This window comes from Thermobia domestica, chromosome 6 (assembly GCF_964235325.1).
Source record: "Thermobia domestica chromosome 6, izTheDome1.hap1.1, whole genome shotgun sequence".
In the NCBI taxonomy this organism is placed as follows: Eukaryota; Metazoa; Arthropoda; class Insecta; order Zygentoma; family Lepismatidae; genus Thermobia; species Thermobia domestica.
In genome coordinates, this window is record NC_137459.1 from 59,716,764 (window position 1) to 59,743,441 (window position 26,678).

The window sequence follows — 26,678 nt, forward strand, 5'->3', positions numbered from 1 at the left end:
AACTTCACTGAATTCTCTCATTGTGCACTTTATCAATAATGAAAGAAAAGTATGAAACACGTATTTCCTGGTTTTATTTAAAAGTTTATATATATATATATATATATATATATATATATATATATATATATATATATATATATATATATATATATATATATATAGCGAATTTTACATCTTTAACTTATGGAAATCCCCATATTCGGTTCTATGTGAATAAATAAAGGGGAATTTCAGTATTATTGAGATTGCCTTTTTTTCTCCTTTGGAGCTGAATTATTTCAAAACCTGAGATACACGTTTCCTCATTTTTTAAAAATTAAAAATGTATATACCAAATTTCAGGTTCCCAACTTTAGCAAATTCTCGTTTTTTGCACTTTCTGATTTAAAAAAAAGAAGGGAGATTTGAGCATTTTAAAAATGTTTCCCTTTCCCTCTTTTGGAACGAAATTTTTGAAAACGCTGAAACATGCTTTCCCTTATTTATAGTGAAGAGTATACATGTCGAGCTTTAACTCTCTAACGTCAAGGGTTTATGAGATAAAGTTTTTTTGGGGGATATTTTGAGCTCTTCATCCCTATTAGGATAGGTATTTTCACTCAGTAGCGTAGCCAGGATGTGTGGTTGGGGGCGGGGCAAGTGCTGTTATAGGTACATACAGAAAAATTACAAACAAAAAATATATAAACATAAAAATATATAAAAAATTACAAACATCAAAGTACCAAAGTACATTGTCGGACCTCTTTGGGGGGCCTGGCTCCTGTGCCCCCTTCCCTACGCCACTGTTTTCACTTATACTTTCTTATACCTTGCTTTTATGAGAATAGGATTGTTTTTGTAAATTCCACTTTAATACCTACAGAGCAAAGTAGCTCAAATGGTAAAGCGTTGACTTCGCTTTCGGGAGGTCATGGGTTCGATTCCCGCTGTCGACCATCCTGACTCGGGTTTTCTAGTGTTTTCCTTAGTCCTTCTAGGCAAATGCCGGAATGGTAACTACTAAACTGGCCCTGACTGATACCTTCCCAAATCCTTTCCATTGTTATTGTTGTTGTTCGATATACAGTATAAAATGGCTTCTAAGCTGTATCGGGTGATTGTTAAATAAATAAATAAATAAATAAATAGTAGTACTGCAAGGCGTTGATGAGTCACCCACTGCTAGACTACTAACTCCCTTATATAAGATCTAATAGTACATATAGCTGATAACCAGGGAAGAAAGGTAAAATCTCACTTTTGGTCAGAATAGAGCCATGGATATCAGTGTATACACTTTGAGGAGTTAAATCTTCTAAACTAGTATTATAGACAAAGAGGGCATTATGCAGAGTCGTTTTGACGTATGATTAGAGCCATACTAAATGCCTGACTACTGAAGGAAACCAAACTCTTTAGTATGGCACTAATCACGGATCAGAACGTCTTTGCATTGCATAAGGCTCAGAGTGTATTTGTTACTTCCAGTTAATAGTTTCTTGTTCCGTCAGTACACAAGGCAGGTTGAGGTTTCAAAGTTTAAAATTTAATTTTCTCAGAGTGAAGACAAATCGAGTTTTCGCCTTTCTTCCCCATGGTATTTTCTACATTACATATATAGATTAACTGTTGTGTTTCGTATTTATTTAATACGGAAAGGTCATATTATCCTGGCCTCCGATTCACTAATGAAGATTCAATCAATGCAGTAGCTCTTTCCATAGCGATTTGCGACAACGCAATGCAAAATTTGTTATAATCTGCATAGCACTTATAATAATTCTCTGTGATTTTTGCGAGGCGTTTCGGCCTGCAACGGAAAAAGTACAATAAGTAAATAAATAATATACTATTTTTATTCAGAACTCTATTGAATACAATAAAAATTACATTTTTTTTTTAAAGTGAATCAGCGTTGACGAATTTGAACTTCGTTTTGACGTATAAAATTGTCATACAAACAAAAGACTGTCGCCGATAAACAGTAGTTCGTGTTGTGGCTTGTTTACGAATCGGAACGTAAGTTTTGCTCTATATTTGGGTAGTGTCATGTAAATTATTTTCTGCTTTTGCATAGTAATCATGAAAAAACACTATGAAGAATAGTAGTCATAAATTTAAAACGAGCTTTCTTAAATGTTATTGGGTTTCTGTATTGTCCTGTGGGAAGTACTTTTCTACAGCTTCTAGGTCATATCTTCTGCTAGTGAACTGTCAAGATCGAAAATAATAATAATAATAATACATTGTCGAAGTTATATATTTGAATGAAGTTCAATGTAATATACTTTCTGGTAGACGATATACTGTATATATATGTTGAAATATATCCTAAATCGACTTGACATACTAGGTTCTCGAATCAAATACATGACTTAAATAATAGCCGCATACTAAGAATATTTTTTTCAGGTACCGTAATACTGAGTTACTTTGCACTGGATATAGAGAATTTCAGGGAAAATCGAATGCAGCTTACAAACGTAATGATTTTGAACATTATATATTGATCATATAATAGCTTCATATAATTATACAAGAAAAGCATTCATACAAGTTCATTAGTGAACATTCACTATGGTCATGCTTAATGAAATACAAATTTGGTGCAATCTAACCCCATAGTTTAGGATATTTTGCACCACGTACAAGAAAGTATGTTCAACATACGAGCGCAATGTTTTCCCTCCAGTACTTATACATTGAATTTACTGCACAAAATTACATGCAGTCTACAAATATTGATATTAGAATGACGGTACTGGTGTCGGTACTTAGTATGAATTACCGATGTCTGTAAAGAAAATTATGTATTTTCAAATACTGGCACAGGAACCACATTCTGATAGTTTGTCACATGTACCCAGAAATGTCAATTCAGGATTTGAGAAAAAAATGTTATAATTTTGGAACTGGCGGGTCAAAATCAGATAAAGAAAATAAAACATGTTTACAGGATAAATTAGTTGATTTTACTAAGTAAAGATCATCCAAAGTGTACTCCAATAACCTGAACTAGCCTAAACCATCAAAAACAGAGAATGAAAGAAGAAAGTAGGAATTTTAAGCAAACAATTCTGGTTGCCCAAACCCAAAAATCCTAACCTAAACTAACCCAAACCATAAAAAATACAGCAAGAAAGTACGAGTTTTAAGCAAAAACCTCTGGCCAAGAATTCCAAAAATATGCCAAAAAATCCCCGTGAATTAATTTGTTTTGGTTGCTCTGTGTGCCCAAGAATATCATCCAAAGTGTACTCCAATTTATCGATAGCCTAAGAAGAGATTCTATCATGAGGGACGTGCTAGAGGGTATGGTGGCGGGAAAGAGAGGGAGGGGGCGAAGGAGACTACAATTAATGGATGATATTAAAACAGAAAGATCATACGCGAAGACGAAAAGGTTAGCGGAAGACCGTGGGGCATGGAAGCTTCTCAGCTGCGGCAAGTGACCTGCCAATAAAGGCAGAATACCTATGATGATGATGACTCTCAATATAATCTACTCTTCTGCATTGATTGAACAAGTGCTCCATCTTGTGTAACTAACAATTTTATCTGGAAAAAATTCGTTCTCATATGTGAAAATAACATATTCACCGACTTTCCGTTGCACAGTATCCCATTCAGCCTAAGTTTAGTTACAAGGGTCCAGCTTTATTTATTTATTTATTTTTTAAGAAATAGTATAAAATTTCACGTATTTCTGCTAATATTAGGTTAGGGCTAACTAACTAACTAACTCTATGGCCTATGGAACCCGGAGGTTCAATGCCGCGTTCACAAAAGCTCTCCACTGACTTCTATCCTTAGCCAACTGGATCCAGTTTTTACTTTGTATTCCTATTTCTGCGAGATCCATCTTAATATTGTCCTCCCATCTGCCCCTAGGTTTTCCTAATGGTCGTTTTCCGATTGGTGTTCCAGTCAAGACTTTGAAAGCGTTTCTACTTTCTTCCATTCTAGCTACATGACCCGCCCACCTAAGCCTCCTAGACTTCACGACCCTAACAATGTTGGATAAACCATATAAATTATGTAGTTCCTCGTTATGGAGTTTCCGCCATTCCCCATTCTCGTTCCTCTTGGGTCCGAATATTCGTCTCAGGATCTTGTTCTCAAATACTTTCAGTCTATGTTCATCCCTCAGAGTAAGTGACCATGTTTCGCAGCCATACAAAACAACAGGCATGATTACCGTTTTGTATATTTTAAGCTTCAAATTCCTCGACAGAATTCGCGACGACAAGAGATTTTGAACCGAATAGTAACACGAATTCCGTGCTTTTAGTCGACATTTAATTTCTTCGTGAATATGATTTTCGTCTGTTAATATTGATCCTAGATATTTGAAACTATCCACTTTATCAAAAGTATTATTTAATATTTTAACGCATCCATAATTTGCTGTATTCCGGTCCCGACGCACTTCCATGTATTTAGTTTTATTTGCATTTACTTCTAAACTCATGTCCCTGCAAGCGTTTAATAAGATCTCTGCATTTCTTTCTATTATTCTCCTATCATCACCTATCAAATTTACATCATCAGCATATGCCATAACCTGGTGAATACCGAAATATGCAGGGCTAACTACTTGCATATTTGTATTCATATTTCCTTATGAGCACTTCTTATAAGTACAATTCCGTTACTTCAAGTCTTTTGTCCTGCAAATCTAGTGTTTACGTACTTCTGGATCCCTTCAGCTGAACACAGTCCTCCCATTCTTGTGGTGGTTCATGTTTATTCAGTTCACGATTCACAACTATACCACTTTCGGCAGTGGAGAGTTCATGGTCACTGAACTCCATTTCTATGAAAGAGGAATCACAATAAGGAATAACTGGATCATCATTACCAGATTTTGAATCAGTACCGGTGCTCCTTGATGTACCAGAAAGGGTACGGTAGCAGTTGACTAGGGAATTGGTTCACATTGGCCTTTGCCAGTAGCAATATCTGTAGATACAATCCTCTTTCCAGGAGGCTCATTCATCTTCATTTTTCTCTTGGTCGGGGCCTTTTCCCCTCTGTTATCATTCCTCTTCTATTCCGAAAATACTTTAAAACTATCATCTACTACTGATTCCACACTTTCATTGGATGATCTTCTGTTCAAACTCTTCAAGAGTTCATTAACACTTCTTGGCCATATTCCGCATTTCTTGAATCCTGCTTTCAATGGATGGATGGATGTTTTTAGTTTAGTGTCTCTTTCAGCAGCGAGGCTGTATGAGACGTGGACCTACTGATTAACGTGGAATCCGAATCATATGAGCTCCCACCGGAAATCGAACCCGGGTCTCCCACGTCAAATGCTCATACTCCTGCTTTCATGTTTGCTTCCTGTTGTGTTTCAATTGCTTGCATCAATTCTTTAAGTTGGCAGAAAATGTTGCTTTTGCAGAACTCCGTGAGTGATATCACTCGGTGTCTCCTTGTGTGTACGAGAATCTCTCTCCATGTAACCTTCGTGGCATGAAATAAAGTTACATCAAGAAGCTGCGTACGATGTGTACTATTCAGTGGTATATATATATGTATATATAAAGATATGGAGTCTCCATATATGCAGAAAGCGTCATAGTAAAGTTAGGAACGTGTCGTAGTCTACGCGCATTCCCACCTTTGCTATCACACGGGCCCATAATTATCACACTGTCCTGAACCGAATTAGATGCAACTACCCCATATAAGTTGATCCAGTGGTCTTAGTAGAATCGTGCCAGGCACTGAAGAAACTTTTAAAGTATAAAGTCAGCAATTTTTTAAAATTTCGGGTGAAATTTATTGTTTCACAAAGTAGAGGACTATCTGACAATTAATTTGTACTTGCGATATATCTGCCTAAACAGTAACTCTAACCTACGCTACCGTGTGCTATGCTGTATTACTACTTTATTCTACTCTGCGCTACTTTAGTCTTTGCTTTTCCATCCAATTGTATTCCAAAATATGCTACCTTATATTTGCTAATCTGCTTTTCTCTATGCTAGTCTATTATGTTACTACATTATAGAAAGTTGTTGGCAGAAAATCTATAGTTATTTAGTCTGGAAAACCTTTTGAATTTTTAATAATTCTTCTATGTTGCTCAACTACTAATATACAAACACTTGACTACATAAATAAACACTGTTATACAATATTACAACATAAAATTAAGTTACAGCGCTTGTCCTCTTAATACAAGTTGTAACGAAAGCGTTTACTTTGTTTTAAAAGACAATGATGCCTCTCTTTCCTCAGTATTTATATAACTAGTGAAAATAGTGCACTGTTTTGCAATAATTTTAAATTGATCACGATAATTTGAAATTTTATAAGCGCTTCTACTCTTGGTTCACAGCTAGTCTTTCCCGAATATCCTGTTGTCATTAATTTACTCGTCATTGATGTCTTGTTAAGCTCATTCAGTGGCTATACACACATACAACAAGGCCGGTATAATGACAAATTGAAAATTAAGTTTAACATAACTAGATTATCTCACCTAATATTATATATCATCATCATTTAATTTCTATAAAAAGTAACTGATGTGTTTCATCTTATAATATTTTAAATTTTCCGCATAAAGGTCTTATCGTAGATATAACTACTGCGCTCCATGCTCGGAAAGAGGCAATACATTGTAGACAGTCAACATGGATCCCATCCGTCAAATTTTGTTATGCAACATTTCAAATGATATTACTTAAGTTAATGGCTCCGTTACCGGACATAATAAGTAGCAAATAAATTTTAATGAAAATAAAGCAAACAATATAATTTTATCTACTCGTGAAGTGCTACATCAAGTACGTGAAGTATTGTCCCGCATGTCCCACCAGCTTTACCCTCCAGTGAACCGGAATGAATACAAAACTAACTTGTAGTGACCACCTTCCACAAGTTGGTGCGTGTATTTTGCATTCCCTGTCCCCCTCATATGCCCATTACCTACCAATGCTGACGCTGGTAAAGTAATAGTTTTATGACATGTAAGTTTGCAGTAATGTTATAAATCTGTGCCAGTTGGCTGGTAGACACCAAGAAAAGGCATTAGGACAGTAGTTCTACGAAGAAACTTAGGGTTAGAGTGTTGTAATATTGTCGCTGGTATTCTGAGAATAATGACTGGATATATGTGACTAGGATGATGTTAATATTATTACTTTCAGAAATTGTGTTTTATTTTTGATGTTCCATTTTCCAGTGCAGATTTGCTTTAAGATGGTCATAAGCATAACCGCTTTGAGTATGTTTCCTACGCGAAATTAATATCGTTTTGTCTAAATAGCTGCTATTAATTTTTCCTTGGATGCTTGAACAACGGGATTTGCTTTGTGACACCAATAGAGTCTGAATGAGCGAAGGGAGGCGAGTATGGAGTTGTCCAAGGGGCTGGGACGTCCGCAATTTGCAATGTGTCTACTAGCAGTTATGCATTCTCAGTAGCAATGAGGATAAGGGCGGGTGCTATTCACAATCACTTTTACTTAGAATTCTCTAACTTATTTTGCGTGTCGTTTCGTTGTAACCTCGAAACCACAGTTTTGTTGCGACAGTTATCATTAGTATTGCGACTCTTCCTTTCCGTTGTCTTCTTGTTCTTTCTTCACAGTACCATGCTAAACCTCGATTTTGTCAGTTATGTTGTTTACAGTGAAACCTGTTAAGTTGGCCACCTGCCTAATTTGACTCTATTTCTGTAAAACCTGCATTTTCGCATAACACATGCATTACTTATACTACTTAGGTTAGTCGCCTATCTTGGAAATTGACCGCATTGATGTTAAGTTTGGACACCTACATAATCTTAATTTCCGAGACTTTTTTTTTTTTTTTTTTTTTTTTTACCGTTGTGAGCTTCAAGGTCTAGGAAAGAAGGAGACGGAAGGAAAAAAGGAGAAAGCTTGTCTGTTGAAAGTAGCTTATTCGCATATAGAACAGGTGGTAGCTCTTGCTTTTATGTCTACTAGTTTTCCTCTCAAGCCTTCGCTATAGGTTGAAATCGTAGTTAATTAAAAGTTTCTAATTGGTTAGATTTATTTTTTAAGTTTACCCAACTAACTTACGGTTACACAAATATTAATGCTGAAATCAGGGTTGGCTGTTTTAAAACAAGGTGGTTTAAACCTTGATTTAAACCAGCTGTTAAAAAGAAAAATGCTTTAAATCGTATGAACTTCACGGTGACGTTTCCACATATCGTACCATCTACATTAGTTTTATCTCCTTTTCACCTTTTATTCAAGGCATCCCATGTTCAATTCTCGGTCGAACCACAACCCTCTTTTGAAGTGTAAACCAAGTAGCGGTTCGGATGTTAAGCGTAAACACACGAAACAAAACCAATTGTATGCTTGAATGTTTGTTGTTTTATAAAAAAGCCAAGGTTGCCTTAATATATTGATAGAAATAGGCAAAATTTATCGACTGCGTATGTAGCTTCCAAAATTAGCTAGGATTGGCCTTTCAGTTTTAATTTAATTGAATGATATCTACATACTAAATTTGTAATTTAATACCTCAGTTTTAGCGTACTGATTATGATACGTTGACCATAAAATTTTACATGCCAAGCAATAACGGTTTTTTTTTTTTGTTTTCATTATTGATTTACATTTAAAGTAATAACAGGATTTTCCCCATGGCTAAGGCGGGAGTGTCCCGATTTATATATAATTCTGTATAATGGTTTCAATTGTGCAACTGTTTATCTTTTTGTCCTTCTGAAATGACTCTTGACAATTATATTAACAAGTATGTAAAGATCAGTGAAACGCACTTTTATCAGGAGTCCTCCGTGAGTGAGTCGGCAGACTCATCGCATTTGTGGGCAATTAGTCCTGGTTTCGAGTCCAAATGGAGAACAATATCTCTCGGATGTAAGCCGAGAAGCGGTTTGAATTCCGCTTTAAACTTATGTGACCTTTCCAGCATAACCCCGTTGTTGCATAGTAACACCACGGCGAAACAAACTTATTTCTGTTCATATGTATTATAAATACATAGAGCAAATTATTTAAACCAGAAAAACCTGGTTTAAACAAGAAAGTTAAAAAAAAACGGTTTAAACTAAAAAACTTTTTTTTTTCAATAAAAACCATGGTTTTTGCCAACCCTAGCTGAAATCTAAATATGGTTACGGCCTGTTAATGCTAGTAACCTTTATGTTGGGTGCAGCAAAGAGAAGTTCGGAATTCTGTCTTAACTTTTGACATTTGTACAGAATATTTCTCGTGGTTCATACTCTTCTTTCTACTGTCTACACAATACTCTCATTTCACAGTATATGCTTTTTTTAAAATTTTTATTTTATTTATTTTTTTTTTTTCACACTTCAAAGATTCTGTTGTAGGGTAAATACGCAGAGCTCGCACTTTGCATAGTTTGCACAATGCTTTAAGTAGTGGATTCCATGGTTCTCGGAAATCATTTTTGTTCTCTATTTTCCTGACTGCTTCGTTTTTCATAGACGTGTTAGGTATTTATGCGAAATTTAGGAACTAGATAAGACCATGACTTGTTAATGCCATAAATATGTTTAGTGAATGTGTATGGCTTTAGTCACAAACCCTTGTAATATATTTTTTTGCTCATGTATATTATACATAGGCACATTATCTATCCGTTGTAGAAGCATGCTCAAAAATGTATTTGCCAGACTTATTGTTTTCAAACCCGTGTATAGGAACAAAAGATTAGACAGTGGTAATAATGCAGAACCACGTCCGTTGGGTAATGAGTACTATGGTATTGACTACATAATGTAGTTTTTTGCCTCATGTTTGGAGGATTCAACATTGTTTGTTTTGATTTGCATAGTTAAATTGAAGTCTTTATTAAAACTATACACATCCTAAAAGCACTCGAATTATCGAATTATAATTCAACTGTGAACGTTCCGACAAATATTTATTACCATCCTTAGAACACATCCTTTCAGAATACCTTCGCGAAAGGGCCTGTGCTGAGATTGGAATTATATTTTGTCGAAACATTCACAGTTGAATTATAATTTGGGTAAGCACAGTTTTAATAAATACTGAATATGCATCCTCTTAAATCATGTAGCAACTTGAAATTAAAGTCACGATTTTTTAAGATGATTAATGATTTTTCGGAAAGTTATTGGTAAAATTTGTTACTTCACAAAGGAAGGCCAATGTCGTAGAAACTTATTTGTGCAAGCGACATACTTTTGTGGACTTTCTTTACTAAAAATGACTGCAAATAGCTCATGGCTTTGCGCTTTTAGCACCCAAATCATCTGTATTAGTCACCTGTCTTCATTTTCTTCGGCTTGCATAACATCTGGTGGTTTACGAAGCAAATCTTCGTATGCGAACATAAGTAATACAGTGGGAAGTCGATAATGAGACAAGACTTAGCTATTTGGCAACGGTTTGTGTAAGATATAGTGTTGTGTTCACTTAGACTAATTGTGGTATACGTCTATCATTTAGAATTGCATCAATTTTCTTACACCTATTGTATAAAAAAAGAACCAAAAAAAAAAAAAATGAATAAATAAAATAAAATAAAATAGCAAAGTGGCTCCCAAATGCATCTGTGGTAAACGATGGATGCCATGTGATGTGATGAGTTTGGTGTAGATATTTGGTGTAGATAATAGAAAACCGTCACTGAGGAAGATGAGAATTCTCTTTAAAAATTTCAGCAATTACTAGATGATAGACGTATACCAAAATTAGTCCAAGTAAATATTTGTAATCATACGTCAGTTTATTGTTGGTTGGTTTATTACAGTTTAGCGTCTCGTTCAGCAGCGAAGCTCTATGAGACGTGGGCCCTACAGTGTAAAAAACGTGAACTCCCACTGGAAATCTAACCCGGGTCTCCTTCGCCAAACACGCGTGCGCTAAACATAAGCATATAACCACACGTGGGCTCCATGCGTAGGTTTAGTTTTTTTTTTTTTTTTTTTTTTTTTTAAGAGTTGTATGTTGCAGTTAGGATATCCAGTATGACCTAGATTTTCTACTTGTACCAATATGTCTTAAGTAAAAATCGAAAAGCACTAGCGAAGAAAGTCTTTGTAAGTCAATAGTAGGTAATTTCTGTAAAGGAGGAAACAAAAAGTCTATTTGCATTCATTACCTGGTGCTCTACACCATTCTTAAAGATTGTTCAACTACACTCATTCATGAAATGAAAGATTGTATCTCGTCCAAACATCCATTCGAAAAGTAAAATGGTATCGATTAAGTACAAGCGATGTAGTTTGTAACTCTGTAGTAAACTGTGCACTCTGCATAAACAGAGTTAGCAGGTAAGGAATAATATTCAGTTTATATGAACGCCGGAGGTCTATATATTCCCGCACTCACATCCTTTTGTTATGTTATTTCCACAGATGTATTCAGAAACATCGAGTTAGGTTAGTTTAGTATTAGTGACCTACTGGAAAACCGTCTTTGGAATTGTTACCAAATTAAAATTTGTAGCAATTATATGTTCTTAATTGCAGCACATAGTCGGACGAGTTACAGGTACATAGTGATGGAATTAAGGGGTAGCATGATTAATATCATCACTTGTATATTGTAACCTACCTAATTTGTAATTTATGATTATTACTTCAATAATTTGATAAGTTTTTATTATTTTTTAAATATAAAAATAGGTTATACAAATAAGAGTGGAATAAAGTAACATTTGTTATTGATTTATACTTTGCTTTTCTTTTACAGTCCATTTTCTGCAATGTAACATCTGACTGTTAGACACACGAATTTTGGTGGAAGGATCATGTTGACGAACGGTCATCTCTATGCACTTGTCTTGCGTGATATTCCATTTTTCAAGAAACCTTTGAAGAAGCCGGAAGCTTTCGTTTCCCACTGTCTTCCTGCAGAAGCGGAGCCTGCTCCTGTGAAACGGGAACGCCCAGTTTGGCTTTCCTTCATAGCCATTTTCTTCACTCGACGAGTCTTGTTCACAGCTCTACGCTTCGGGATTGCCCTAACTTTCATGCAGCGTTATGAGAAATTAGGATTCTTAGCTTTACTAGTGTGCATGTACTTCTAGCGCCAACTGCTGTAACTTTTCTGTTTGTGTTTTGTGTTTTTTATGAGTTTCACTAATTTGTTTTCAAAATGAATGTTTGTGCACGCAAATGTTACAGTAACCATGCACTTTTCTGGTATCGAATGGTAAGCAAAACTGTGTTCAGGCAACGAAAGACTTACTATTGGAATGGCTGCAATAACGTTGCTCGCAATGGGCAAAAATTTTTGCTACTTCAGATAAGGTTTCGTCAACCCAGTTTGACAATCATTACAAATCGAGGATTTATTTCAAGAGTTGTTTCACAGGGTTCACCGTCTGTTCTTGCGCAAAAACAATCAGAATCTTATGTTAATATCAAAAATCGTTCATTACATGGGACCCCTCAGCAGAAGTCCCTATTGTCTTCGTTACTTGTGTTCTTTAGACCTATAGCCAAAATTGCCGCAATTTTTTTTGGTAAAATTTTCAAAATCTGGTGGAGGAGACTCCCACCTGAAGTGAGACAGCAACACCTTGAAGATATTTATAAGTCCAAAACTGCGATTATAGGTATTTATCTTCATCATATTTTTATTTTTATTTATTTTTTTTTTAAATATAGTTGTTATTATATAGTTATTGTAGTTACATATAGTTGCTATTATGTTTGCTCTTTAGGAATGTTGATGTTCCGTGCAGTTGATTCATGTCACAACTAAACTTATCCCTGGCATATCATCTCGCAAAGACCTAGCCATCAAGAAGGTGCATATTTTATTGGGTGATGCGTATTTGCGCATAGGGTCCCAGAGTTATCATTCTTGCTAAAATTCAATTGCCCCAAGATGCTGGGTCAATACTGAAGAAAAAAAAAGAAAACAAATTAGATTTTGCCCTGCAATGAAGTGACTTATACACAGGAATTTCACTTTTTATTTTAGTTCCTTTAAAGAGTTACTTTGACGATATATGCGAAATTACATCTTAGGAATGCAAACAACTCAGCTATGTTTCAGGTTGTGAAAGCGTATTAAAATGCAGGAACAATATTGCAATAAGGGCCAAAAGTTAATCTTGGATTAAGGATTAGAAGTTAATCTTGTGGTTTCACTTTTCCCTCAGTTCATAGTAATTCATAGTCCTTCCGCTGGTGTAGTGCTGGCTAGCACATACGCCTTTGGTGCAAATGGTCCTGGGATCGGTTCTCCGTTGGAAAGCATAAAATATAATTTTACAATCATCCGTCTCCTCAAGCCTATTATAGGAACGTCAAACTAAAAGAATTGATTTCATTTTTCATAGTATGTTTTTTTTTATTCTTCCTCTTTTTGACTGTTCGTAAATTAAATGAAATCGTTCTGTTGGCTAAAGGAGTCGATTGATGAAGGAAAAAGAACTATTGTAGAATAATTGGTTTAATAAGAAAGTGGGAAATTCCATTGATACGATGGTTCCATTAGAAACTTTCGTCGTCTGGAATTGAACGAGGGATTCCCTAGCAGCGGATATAAGCGCTGTCTCGCTGGACTATTGTGTTCCCTCCGCTTAACTATTAGTAACTAGGGTTTCAGGAAAATCAACAATTTTGGTAAGAAGCTTTCGATTTTGAAGGATGTGAAATTGAATGGCAATTTTTTTCCCCTCGTTTCTTAGATTTGTATTTGAGCCAGGGAGAAGCAGCATGAATTGTTAGTCTAAAGTGTAAGTAGTAATATGTTGACCATTGTAAAGAAATGAAAGTGAGAAACGTGAGCAAGCTGGCTTAAAAGTACTGTATGCAGTAGTCCTGAGAAATGTTTGTCAGTAAAAAGTTACCGTCCTGTTCAGCATCGAGGCTATATGAGACGTGGACCTACAGCTTAACAGGAATCCGAATCACATGAGCTCTCGCCGGGAGTCGGTAAAAAGTGTGATCGAAGTTAAGAATTTTGGATAGAAGATTCCAGTTAATAACGTAACCTATATTTTTATTAATAATTGTAATACCTAAAACACTGTTTGAAGTATTCTCGAAGATGGATGGCACTTTACATAATTTCTTATTCATTTATTTTATGATTTTGTGATTAATATAGTGGACAGTCGTACTTGTTGCAAGTCATATGAAATTAAAATGCAATCTTTCATGTCCCGTAATTATAGCGGGTAGATTAAAGGAGACGGTGATAATGTGAGAATAAGTGAAATGGTAGAATGAAAAAAAGTGGGAGGAAACGGAAGAACCCCGAGGAAACCACGCACACACGGGTTTTGTGCTCCACACAGCACACGTGGCGCGAGCTGGGATCGAACCATAAACCCCACTTGCCAGAGGTGAGTTGTATGTCATGTAAAAGTGAAAGATTCAGAAGATACACAAAGACGGAATTGTTTCGGTCAAGCTGAGTTTGTTTAAAAAAAAAAAAAAAAAAAAAGAACGCACACTGTATTTTAAACTATAATGGTTACGATTTCGGATATCTAACATCCTATCTGACAGTGTCAGTGTTTCTTTTGTTACAATATCCAATCCAAAGCCGTGGATAGTGTTGTTATGCAAGCGGAGTTTGTCGTGTTATTGCAAATAGCATCACAATTGCTATATATGTGCGGTATAGTCTTTTGATAGCTCTGTTACCCGAATAAGATTAGTATGCAAATATTTTGCAGTTATAAATAATAGACGATAGTTAGCTGTGTAGAATCGTAGTAAGTTGGTGTAGTGTTATATGTATCACATTCTTCGTAACAACACTGTGTGTAGCAGGTTCACAGTTTCAAAGTTTTCTGTGAATAAATTACGGCGCTTGTAAAAGTTATATTAAATAGTTTCCCGGGTAATAAGTGCACAAAAGAGTGTTGTTTTTTATGACAGCTTTTTAATTTTGTGATATGCAGTAGACTTTCCCTTAAGTTATTTCTAAATTTGAGTTTGCTGCTTTGTAATTTAATTAGCTTCCCAACTGACTCACGATTCTCGGTTACTGTCGAAAATCGAACCTCGAATTCGTATGCTAACCTTTTGGATACATAGAAGTCTGTAAAATTACACAAGTGTAAGTTTAAGCAGTAAGCTAGCTTATTGAATATTTATTATTTTTATATATCTGCTCTGATTATATGACTTTTTACTCTCATTTATAGGTACTATTGTCGGCGTGGCTGCTTTTGTGTATTTATTTTATTTAACTCATTTGGAACAAACTCCTTTAACTGAAAGGTGGCGATTTATAATGTTTTCTGATGAACAGCTATATCAGATAGCAAGAGCTGAAGCAAGTGCAGTAAGTGTAATTGCTGTAGTTACAGTAATAGTATTAATAGTTATTATGCTGGAGATGGAGACGAACCGCGTGTGAATGCAAGAAACCATGATCTTACAAGTGGTAGTGAACCAATTTCTTGTCAGGTTTTTGTTATATCTATCGTTTATTTTATTTCTTTATTCTACCACATTTCATTCATCGCTTTTATTTGTATTACTCATCATATCCACTAGGATACAGAGCATAAAGTGTTTAGTTATGCATTTTGAGACTAATGAAGATTGATTGTGTATTCAATGATTTTAGTGTATAATATTTGCTATCTTATGGTGCATTTTTTTATTTCGCAAGTTATTTTTTAATTTTTTTAAAAGTACAATGAAACTTCTCTCAGCGACCATATCCTTTAAATAACCATACTTTTCAAACACTTCTAAGAATTGATATATTCCGAACCCTTATTCAATAATCACTCTGAACATTGGCGGTGGGGGATAGCATGTGCACCCTCTTTTAAAAGATCATTTGTTGCTTTAAACATGAAACAGACATTGACATTCAACAAACATTCCGGCTTGGCGGGTTTTGTGATGGGCAGACATCGTGTGCGTGAGTTTTTTTTTTTTCTCGGAATTAACCAGTGTTCTCCAACTTTCTTCATTCCATCATTTCATTCATTATGATAACTGTCTCCCTTAGCCTTGGTGCATATTCATCGAAACGTTAAAATAAACTTAAAGGGAATTAAAACATGCATTGAAAATATGCGAATATGCACCAACCAAAAGCTGAAGTTAAATGAGAAATTTCATTACATCTTTAGGGGGTGGGGAGAGTTGTATTACTTGAACTATAAATACTTGGTGTATAACTATGATGCATTTATGTTACCACATACAGCTATGTAGTTTTCGGTATTTCTGGCAAAAATCATCTTCGTTTGTCAGTCGAAACATTTCTGTACATCGACAATGTTCCTTCCGTGTCATAGGTCTTTAAGGGACAGTATTTCAAAGAAGCAATGTTACTTGTCGATAAATCTGGAAATTCGTGCGTCATTGTTCCTAGGAACACTTTATTTATATCAGAAAAGAATTTTTCGCGACTATTGACTGCTTTTCGAACAGATGCTTGTCCGACCTGTCCTGGTGGAGTATGTTTCGTTATTAACTCAAACAGCTCAAATGCACTAGAAAGTCCTAATCACCGCTCTTCTAACCTCGTAATGATCTTTGAAATTGAACTGAAATGGCCATTGATAAACGCAAGTTCGCTTTTAATGTTTTCACCTCCGCAAGCATCCACGACTTGAATATATTTGGCTTCTTTGGGATTCAAATAGCTCAATATTGGGAATCAAACACATCTGTCTATCTATATCTAGTAATTTACAAATACTGTACACAAAAGAGGTTAGAATGCGCCAAGTATCTGCAAATCAATATATATAATAAAAGTAAGTGTGGTTTGTCCGTGCGTGCCACAAAGGCTCCGAAACCAAGACCCGGAGCCCCATGGGAGCTTATGGTATTGTAGCACTGTACCTTCCATCCAAGAAGAAGGTTTCGGTTTGGACCAGCAGGGGTCCTAGAGGGAGATAACGCCCTAGCAACGCTGTTACTGTGCTAAAAATTGGGTTAAATTTTAAAATTACCAACAATCTTAAAAAATGTTACAGACTGTTATAGAAGTTTCCCAAAGGTTCGAGAATGTTCTAAATTTTCAGAATGCTCAAGAACCTTCTAGAATGTCCCAGAATGTTCGAAATTGTTGTAGAATGTGCCAGCATGCTATATTATTTTCCTATAAGTTCGAAAAGGTTCTAGAGTCTGTACCACTAGGAAGGTACACATTAAGAATAGGTTTCATTTTTATTAAAGTTTACAGGTATCATTATCATTATACTCAGGTTCTTCTCAACCTATTTAATGTTTTGAAAGGAAAATGGTGGTTTTATGACTATATGCTGGGATCCAGACAATAGAACCTATCTTAACCTAACCTAACCAAATCCGAGCTACTAGTACTATTTGTACTACTACTAGCACTACTTACTACTACTACCAACTACTACTAGTACTAGTAGTTGCTACCACTATTATTGCCAACTACTACTATTACTAATTGTACTACTACTACTACTACTACTTCTGCTAAAGGATGCCTCGCATGTCTAAACTAGGGATGGTCAAAACCGGTTTTTATAAAAACTGGAAACCGGTTTCTAGAAAAACCGAAACCCGAAAACCGATTTCGGTTTTCTCCAAAACTGGTTCGGTTTTTTCACCGAAACTGGTTTCGGTTTTCTCCAAAACCTGTTCGGTTTTCACCAGTTTCGGTGAAAACTTTTGGAAAACACATAAAACTATTTCTGTGAAAACGGAATCGGTTTCCGGAGAACAACAAAATACTATTCTGGTCAGAAATAGAACAAATTTTGGAAAAAAACGGAACCGGTTTTGAAGAAAACCGAAACCAGATCCGGTGAAAACCGAACCGATTTTGTGAGGAAATCGAAAAACCGGTTTTTGTGACCACCACTAATCTAAACACAGGACGAACTGCGCATTCAGCTTTGAAACTATCATTAACTGTTACAGAACAAGAATTTCCCATTTGTAATGTATCAAGAGCATCTGGACGAGGTGAACTTTTAAAACAGGCTAAAGTACTCATTTGGGATGAATGTACAATGGCATATAAAAAATCATTCGAAGCATTACATAGAACACTACAAGATTTCCGAGGTAATTCAGAATTAATGGGAGGTGCATTAGTTATACTTTCTGGATACTTTCTGCAAACTCTTCCAGTGATTCCAAAATCAACTCCAGCAGATGAAATAAATGCATGTTTAAAGCAATCATTTCTCTGGCCTCGAGTCAAGAAAGTACAATTAACAACAAATATGCGAGTTCAACTTTTCAATGATGAAGAAACGAGACACTTTGCCGAAAAACTCTTACAAATTGGTGAAGGCAAGCATCCAATTGATTATATAACTGGCCAAATTGAACTTACAAGTGATTTATGTAATGCTGTCCACAGTCCAGATGAATTAATAGAGTTTACCCTAACGTTGTTCAAAATTACAAATTCAAATTGTTTATTTGAAAGAGCTATTCTAGCAGTAAGAAATGGCGTCGTTGACAATATTAATTTAAAAATTCATAACAAGATTCCTGGCGAGGAACGAATATATAAATCAATTGATTCTATGGTTGATTGAAAATGAAAGTGTTAACTTTCCCACCGAATTTTTGAATTCAATGCAAATGCCAGGAATGCCTTTACATTGTTTAAGATTAAAAGTAGGATCTCCAATAATTTTGTTGAAAGATCTGTATTCACCAACATTATGTAATGGAACAAGAATGACCGTGAAACAGTTATCAAACAATGTAATTGAAGGAAAAATAATGTCAGGAAAGGATAAAGGAAAGCAGTATTTATTCCAAGGATTCCGCTCATATCTACCGAACAGTCGTTTCAATTCAAAAGACTGCAATTTCCAGTAAGATTAGCATTCAGCACCACTATAAATAAGGCATAAGGACAAACGTTAACATATTGTGGTATTAATTTAAAAGAATCACACTTTCCTTATGGTCAGTCATATGTAGCTTGCTCTAGAATCGGAAACCTGAAGAATGTATATATCTACTCACCAAATAAGATAACAAATGTAGTTTATAAGCAAATATTGTAATAAAACAACTTAGTTAAGTATGAAATAAAATGAAAATAACATTAAATACAAACCAGACTTCCCTTTCACTACAATTTTCTTCATTCGAATTTAATAGCATTATTGTTGCTTATCTTTGTAAATGAATTTCCAATCACCAAATTTTCCATTCTTGCATATTCGTGCGCTTCATACATAAAAGTACGAAACTTATTGGTCACAAATCAATTTATAGCGAGTCACTTATCTCCTATAAACATATTTCCTTCGTGCGAAGAACGGGCATTTCAGCTAGTAAAGAATAAATATACTGGGAGAAGTAAATAAGCATTCCCGGCATAAATATATAGTAAAACTTGTCTAGCAAAATTGGGCAGGATTCGCAAATATTTCCGTTGAAGGTTTTCTGGTTAACGAAGATAGATCTATGTTAAAAATAAATATAATATTCGTGTATATAATGGACATAGTGAGATAAAATAAAAAGCTGTACATATTGTAATCAGTTACAGTATTTATTTCTGTTCTGCTTCGAATTAATGCACATAAAGCTTATAGTGAACAAAAGAAAGAAAAAAAACTACATACGGTTTCCAAGGCCGGTTTAGATGCTGTGCCCTTTCCCGCACTCCCTCATCTATTTTTGGCTCCCCTTTGATCTATTGTGTATATCATGCTTCTTGTTCCAAGTCTCTAGACCAGATAGAGAATGAGTTACTGGTATTTGAAAATAACTCTATGAAAATTGCACTTCGTCTAAAAACGACCTTTACACACAACGCACTTCTTGTACAGTCACGAATTAATAAATGGAGGTTGGAGCCATAAGAAATAATGGCTTTAGCCTCCATTTATTAATGTTCCTGACTGTACCTAACCTCTAACAGAATGTCGAAAAATTTTCTAAACGTTGCATTCCGTAACTTCAAATTTTAATATCGTTGTTCGCAACATAGATTTCACCTAATTAAGGAAATTTAACACATTGTTTTACCTCTAAGTTCCTGGGACCGTGAAGTATTTCCCTTTAAGGTAAATTTCCATTTAATAAGGACCCGTTGAACGTAATTTTTACTGTATTAAAAGCCTGTGTTCAAAACATCATGTTCTTGTTTAAAAGGAAATAAATCCGCTTGAACAACTTCTTCTTCTTCTTATTATTATTATTTGTATCCAATTATGTTTAAATCCTAGAATATTTTCTTCTAGTGTGACATTGTCCGTTTCAAACACCAATACTTTACAATGTATAATATTGATACTTTAAATGGAGTAAACTGATTTGAGTGAGACATGGAACATAAATGGGAAAAAGGCAAAGTTATCGAAGACATAAGAAGACTTAGTGGGAAAGTTACGTTTCGAGAGACCGAAATGCATGTCAAGCAACACAAACTTGGATTTAAATACTCTGATAAACTCACTTAAAAGATAACTCGGGAGCTTATCTTTTTATCTCAGAAAGTAACTGCAAGTTTTAGATTTTGTAAAGCAAATATTTTGATTAATGGAATAGCTTACTTCAAAAGGGTTGTTCATTTCTTTCCGAAATACACTTTTCAATGGTTTCTTTGGGATTAACTCTGCCGGAGTGTATATATATATATATAATAAAAATATAAATAAATAAACGGAATTCTTATACTGTCACAGAACCACACAATTTCAAATCCACACACACAACAGTAGCAACTTTAACTTACGAGATCGGTGACGAAATGTTGTAGGTGACTTGACATCGTTATTTATATCTTCTTCCAAACAAGTGACAGTCATGCATCATTAGGGTGCAATTTCCAGAAATCCTTTCTTACTGGTACCTTACGTCACAAATCCTATGCACTGTCAAAATTTTCGTTTCTAGCTTAAGAGGTCTGGCCTGGGCGTTGATTAGTCAGGACTTACTCAGGATTTCTTCTTTTTTACAGGGAGTCCATAATGTCCTGCAGGAAAGTAAAACTCTATAACTTGGAAACTACGTAATGTATCATATTAACAAATACTTTTTGGTGTACTTACAGAAAGGTTCAAAGTTTTGTTTCAGCTAGTTAAGATTCATCGCCAAACCTCCAATTGTGCATCATTCACGTCCATACACTCTTGCAGTCCTTTTGGGAAACCAAGAATTGCGTGTTGGTGGTGCTCTTCTGGAATGTTCAAAGTCACATCAGTTATTTTGTTGCCGCGGTGGCTCAGTGGTAGAGCGTTCACCTCTGGTGCTTGGGGTCCCGGGTTCGATCCCAGCCCCGCCAAGTGAACTTTGTGGTGGACAAACACCGTGTGCGTGGGTTTTCTTGGGGTTCTCCCGTTTCCTCCCACTTTCTTTATTCCACCATTTCATTCATTACTCATCATCACCGTCTCCTTTAGCCTAACCGGCATAACCGTGGGACGTAAAACTCAAAGATTTCATTTCATTTCAGTTATTTTGTTCTTGAGATCGTGCAGATTAGCTGGCTTCTGCGAATAGACCTTGGTCTTCACGTCTCCCCACAGCCAGTAATCACGAGGCGACAAATCTGGTGATCTTACAGGCCAAGATGTGGGTCCTCTTCGGCCAATCCATCTCTCCTTAAATTCTTCGTTAAGAAACTGTCGATTTTGAAGGCCATAGTGCGGCTGTGCCCCATCCTGTTGCATGTGGACCTCATTAAGGATGCCTAACATAGTAAGTTCTGGCAAAAGGAATGTCTGTAGCATGTTCAGATAATTGTTACCATTTACCGTCTCTTCCTCGAAGAAAAAAGGGCCGATAATGTGGTCCTTTGAAACAGCACACCATACATTGACTTTGGGACTACCCTGCTTGTGCTCCTCGAATTCACGTAGATTTTCAACCCCCCAAATTCGGCAGTTGTGCCTGTTCACTTTTCCCGACACATGAAATGTGGCTTCATCTGAAAACATAATTCGAGACAGAAGGTCACCATCTTCTTGTAAGCGGGTAAGCATTGACTCACAGAATTCCATTCTCATGTCACAGTCTTCCTCTATCAGCTCATGCACAAATTTTAACTTATAGAGCCGGACCTTCAAATTCTTGCGTACGATCTTGTGTAACGTTGACTTCGGTATTCCCAGTTCCAATGACCTACGTTTAAGCGACTTCATTGGACTCCTGGCTACGCTGTCCTGCAACGTGTGAATCACATCGTCACTCGTTCCTGGCCTTCGTGGTAAATCTGACGTTTCTTTGAACTTCTCGTACCACTTGATACTTGTTTCTGCTGGGGGTGTTTTCCCATACGTTGTTTGGAACTTTCTCCGCACTGAAACGCAAGATTTTAATTCCGCAAACCACAAAACACATTATGCCCTTTCTTTAATAGACGCCATCTTAAGTCACGTGATTACCAGCGCAAACGTCATCGAGCATTGTGACCAGCATCGAGCACTGTGGCCAGAACAAAACTTTAAACTTCCTTTCTTCCAACCCCAAAAATTTATACACTTAAACGTAACGGTTTCCAAGTTATAGTGTTTTACTTTCCTGCTGGATTTATGGACTCACTGTATAGAGATTAAGTATATTTTACTTTCATTATTATTCTGTTTATGTATTATTTTTGAAGATTCAGTATAAATCATATATATTTGATTGTATTTATTTGGCTTTATTTTCCTTTCTAGCAATTCGCCCATTTACAACATAAATTATTGCCTCCATCCCATGTACAATATAAAAGAATAATACGAATTGCATCCAAACTCATTGAAAGTAATAATGATTTAGAACAAATTAAGAAAAGGACATGGAGAGTGTTTGTTGTCCAGGACGATGATAAGATGAATGCATTTGTGTTACCCGTAAGATATATTTTCTTCCGTTTTTCTTTAGTTAGAAGTCAGTATCTACTAGAGATGCAAAAAAGCCTGCTTTTTTTGAATAGATGTTATTTTCAGATAAAAAGCCTGCTTTTTTTTGGTGAACGAACGGAAATTTTTGAAATTTTGGCTTTTTTAATTTTCATGATTTTTCTATCCAAATAATTTTCTTATGGTATACTCTATAGTTAAATAAGATTTCATGACCTAAATGCCATATTTCACTCTGAAATTCACCACCATGATGGACGGAGCACGTTTTATAAATTAAACATAAAGTAGTAGTACCGTATTTGAGGGCAATTTTAGGGGATATTTAACTTTATTTTAAGTTCTGAGCTATCGACATTTTTTTCTTCTCTAGATCATTTCGTTTTTACTCATCCGTGTTTCATTTCTGAGAGCTTCCACCAGAGCGTACGTTTTTCAGTATATCCGTTAGAGTGTACATTCACATTTAAGTTATACTGTAGCTGTGCAATAATTTAGCAGTAATCTTCCGAATACAACTTTGAATACGTTTATACATTTATTTATAAACCATTTTATACAAATAATCAGTAACGGATTTAGAAAAGTATTTTGGGAGGGGTTTCTCTGATTAATGTTTGTTTTTTTCTAAAAATCTCTAATTTTTATTTGGGAGGAACTTGAAGCTTATGAGTAAAGGCATAACTGATATTTCTTTTGTTTTAGAAATTCCGTAATTTCGGGGAACAGGCTTCAGTCCGAAAGACACTCTCGCCCTAACCCCCTTTACAAATCCGTCACTGCTGGTAATTAGTAATAACTACGATTTAGAAACAATAAGAAAGGAAGTCTGCCAGGACTCACAGTACACGCACTATCTCTACATTTACAGATGGAATTAAGAAAAACTTTTGTCAGAATGATCGAGTGCGGGATTGAATCCCTGACTTCCCGATAGAAGCGCAGAAATAACCACTCATTCATGGTTGTTTTGCAGTTGTGCTTGACTTAGCTTAAATGTGTTCCGTAGGTGTTTTTTCTAAGGAGAGTTTCGTAATGATACGTTGAATTCCTCTTGTTAAAAATTCAAAAACCCTCAAGACTGGGTAAACCATGATGGTGGTTATATATCCTAGAGCCTTGGAAAGCACATGCTCAGATGAACAGTTCATTACGCATATGATTCATGAACAGAAAATTAGGTACTTTCCTGATTCCTGATTCGGTACTTTCCCGATTCTAAACAAGTTCATGGCTTGTTTTGAAAATCTTATGTTATTATCTGCATCAATCACTAATAAAATGAGTTTTTGTGGTGTAGAGATGCGAAACAAAGTCTGCTTTATCAACTTAAAGCAGCATTTTGAAAAAGGCGCAAAATTTCCCAAGTAAAAAAGCGAAGCAAAAAAAAAAACTAGTTTTCTTTTTTAAATATTTTTTTTTGAGCTCTTGCATCTCTAGTATCTATCATTATTTTAATTGCGAAAATTGTATTTTCCTAAATATATCTATTGAGTATTTCATTTTTGTTTGTCTTGAAAGAAATGAAGCGCTTATTAGAAACAATGATATTTTTTTTCTTTCTAGAAGAATCTGCAAAACTTGTCCAAGTTGAATACAATTAACCAAACTTTAATATAATGTCACGAACTATGTTAAACTCATTTATTAAACTTTTGTCCTTAGTTGTACTTCTGGTTCATCACTGTTCAGAATGACTTACAAAATTAGTAACAAAATATTTTAAGTTCTAAAACTCATTTATGATTAACTTAAAAATTCTTTATCTGTGAAAACTGCTTTGTAATTCTGTCTTTAAATTTGTTTCCACGTAGCAAAGTCATCATCATCGTGTAAGGTCATGCATTGACAAACAGAGTAATAAAAATATATTCCTGTAGGTACACGTACCTACTATTTTCACCACAAATACAGTAAATACATGACCTCAGCATTAGTAAAAAAATAAATAAATAAATAAAATAAAAAATGAATAATGAACAATTTAGATTAAGTCGTGGCATTGCGATACAATCATTAATAAGGCTACAACATAAAAATAAAATATGCACTGGCTTCATATTTGTCAATGCATGGTCATAATACAGTACTTAAACATTTCTACAAACACAAATAAACATAATTTACACACGTTTAAATCTTTCTCCAAAACTCAGTTCTTTACATGCCACCATAAACAAAATATTCACAAATATTGGTTTAAAAATTATGAGTGTCTAAATTTCTAATATAAAGTTTGTTATTGCTATAACTACAATTCTTCTGGCATAGTCACTAAATCATGTTAATCATAAATAATTCATAGCTTAACCTCAATAGAAGGATCCATTCGTAGTGTTCGGTGAAACATTTGATCAGCGAGGGTGATGCTAAAAATTCTATAATTATTAGGCCGCGCCTTCTTTGGACCCGAATGCGAATGCAAATTTCCGAGCACGTGTAAATAAATTTTAGTGCCTCAACTAGTTCCGACCTGCGAATTGCGAAAACCGACGAAAAAATGCGAATGCGAACAATCCCAACCTGCTGGGATTGTTCGTGCGAATTAAGAGTCGTCTGCGGAGGAATTGAGCGCTACGTGAGAGAAGAAATTTTATTTTGCGTGAAAGCAGACGATAGACGTTAATAGATAGACGTGATAGATGATGGAAATAGATAATAAATTGTGTTTTTGATAAAGTTTCATTGTGGAACCAAGCTCATCCAGATTACCTCAAACGACACGTCGTGAACAAATTATGGGCAGATGTAAACAGGGAACTTGGAGTGGAAGGCATGCATATTTTTCTTTGTTTTCCCTTTAGAATATGAAGATTTAATTAATACACGTACCGCAACTTGTTATTCTAGCTGAGGCAATAAGTTACCTCATTTTTTGATAAAAATATGTCATTTATCCACATTTCATCTTCTTCGTGTTCTTAAGGTTAAGATACGAATTTTCAAGCAAAAATATTTCACATTGAAGCCGTTGAAAGAGACATTGCAATTTGATTCGCATTCGCAAAACCTCGTATCTAGTAGAGGCATATGAATTCACAGTTCGCGTTCGCATTCGGAAGCAATGGAGGCGCGGCCTTAGTGTATAACGGAAAAGGCGTTCAAGGATTCGATAGACGTAATTGAGCTGAACATGATGATATGAGTAAGTGTAAGTCCTCACGTATAGTTTCGAGACACTCGAATAAATCAAGAACAACTATTTATTTTTCACCTAAAAATGAATCCTGTACAGTAACCACAATACCTATTAAGATGAATCAATACTGAAGTATATTCTCGTCAAGTGTTTCAGTATGAAACTAGCAAGGCGACAGTATAGAGTTATGGTTAATGACATATGGATCAGAATTATTGATTAACCCTTACAGTTTAATTTTTGTTTAACTTTAATATCGTCCAAGATATGGTATATGTTAAGCGACAAATCACATTGAGCTAAACAATGCATGAGGATAAATTGTCATTCGTCGTTTTTTGACAAAATCGGCAAGAACTAATTTTTTATGGGGCTGGAAAGTATGTTATTCGTTGCCAGTAATAATTAGTAGTTTGTATTCGACTGGAACAAATTGATTTTTTTTATGTACTGTATGTAAAATAATACATTGTTAACTAACACATTGTGTATATTGTTCGTCTTCTAACGGTGACACATCAACTTCTTACAGTGACACACATACTGCTAAAAGTAATACAGTCCTAACACTGACACTTCTAACAGTGACACACTCCTAAAGGTGACACACACATTTCTAAGAGAGACACGCACACTTCTAACGGTAGCATACATTCTTCTAACAGTGACAGGCACAGTTTTAGTAGTGACCCAAAAACTCCTAAGAGTGACTCGTACACTTCTAACTGTGACATACATACTTCTAACTGCACAGTTTTAGTAGTGACGCACAACCTTCTAATAGTGAAACACAATTTACACA

The 26,678-nt window shown here is 35.3% G+C and overlaps 1 protein-coding gene across 2 annotated transcripts in view; it reads left to right on the forward strand.

Moving 5' to 3' along the window:
- The first annotated feature begins 1,944 nt into the window (after positions 1 to 1,944).
- LOC145688032 (metalloendopeptidase OMA1, mitochondrial-like) overlaps positions 1,945 to 26,678 on the forward strand; it is a 45,869-nt gene continuing 21,135 nt past the window's right edge. Inside the window, exons 1-4 of one of the 2 annotated variants that reach the window (XM_081761718.1) lie at positions 1,945 to 2,004; positions 11,691 to 12,558; positions 15,112 to 15,251; positions 22,552 to 22,728. In XM_081761718.1, the coding sequence (XP_081617844.1) occupies positions 12,096 to 12,558; positions 15,112 to 15,251; positions 22,552 to 22,728 (780 nt within the window). In that variant the 5' untranslated portion in view covers positions 1,945 to 2,004; positions 11,691 to 12,095. The remainder of the gene's footprint in view (positions 2,005 to 11,690; positions 12,559 to 15,111; positions 15,252 to 22,551; positions 22,729 to 26,678) is intronic. The other variant, XM_081761720.1, reaches the window with a different exon arrangement.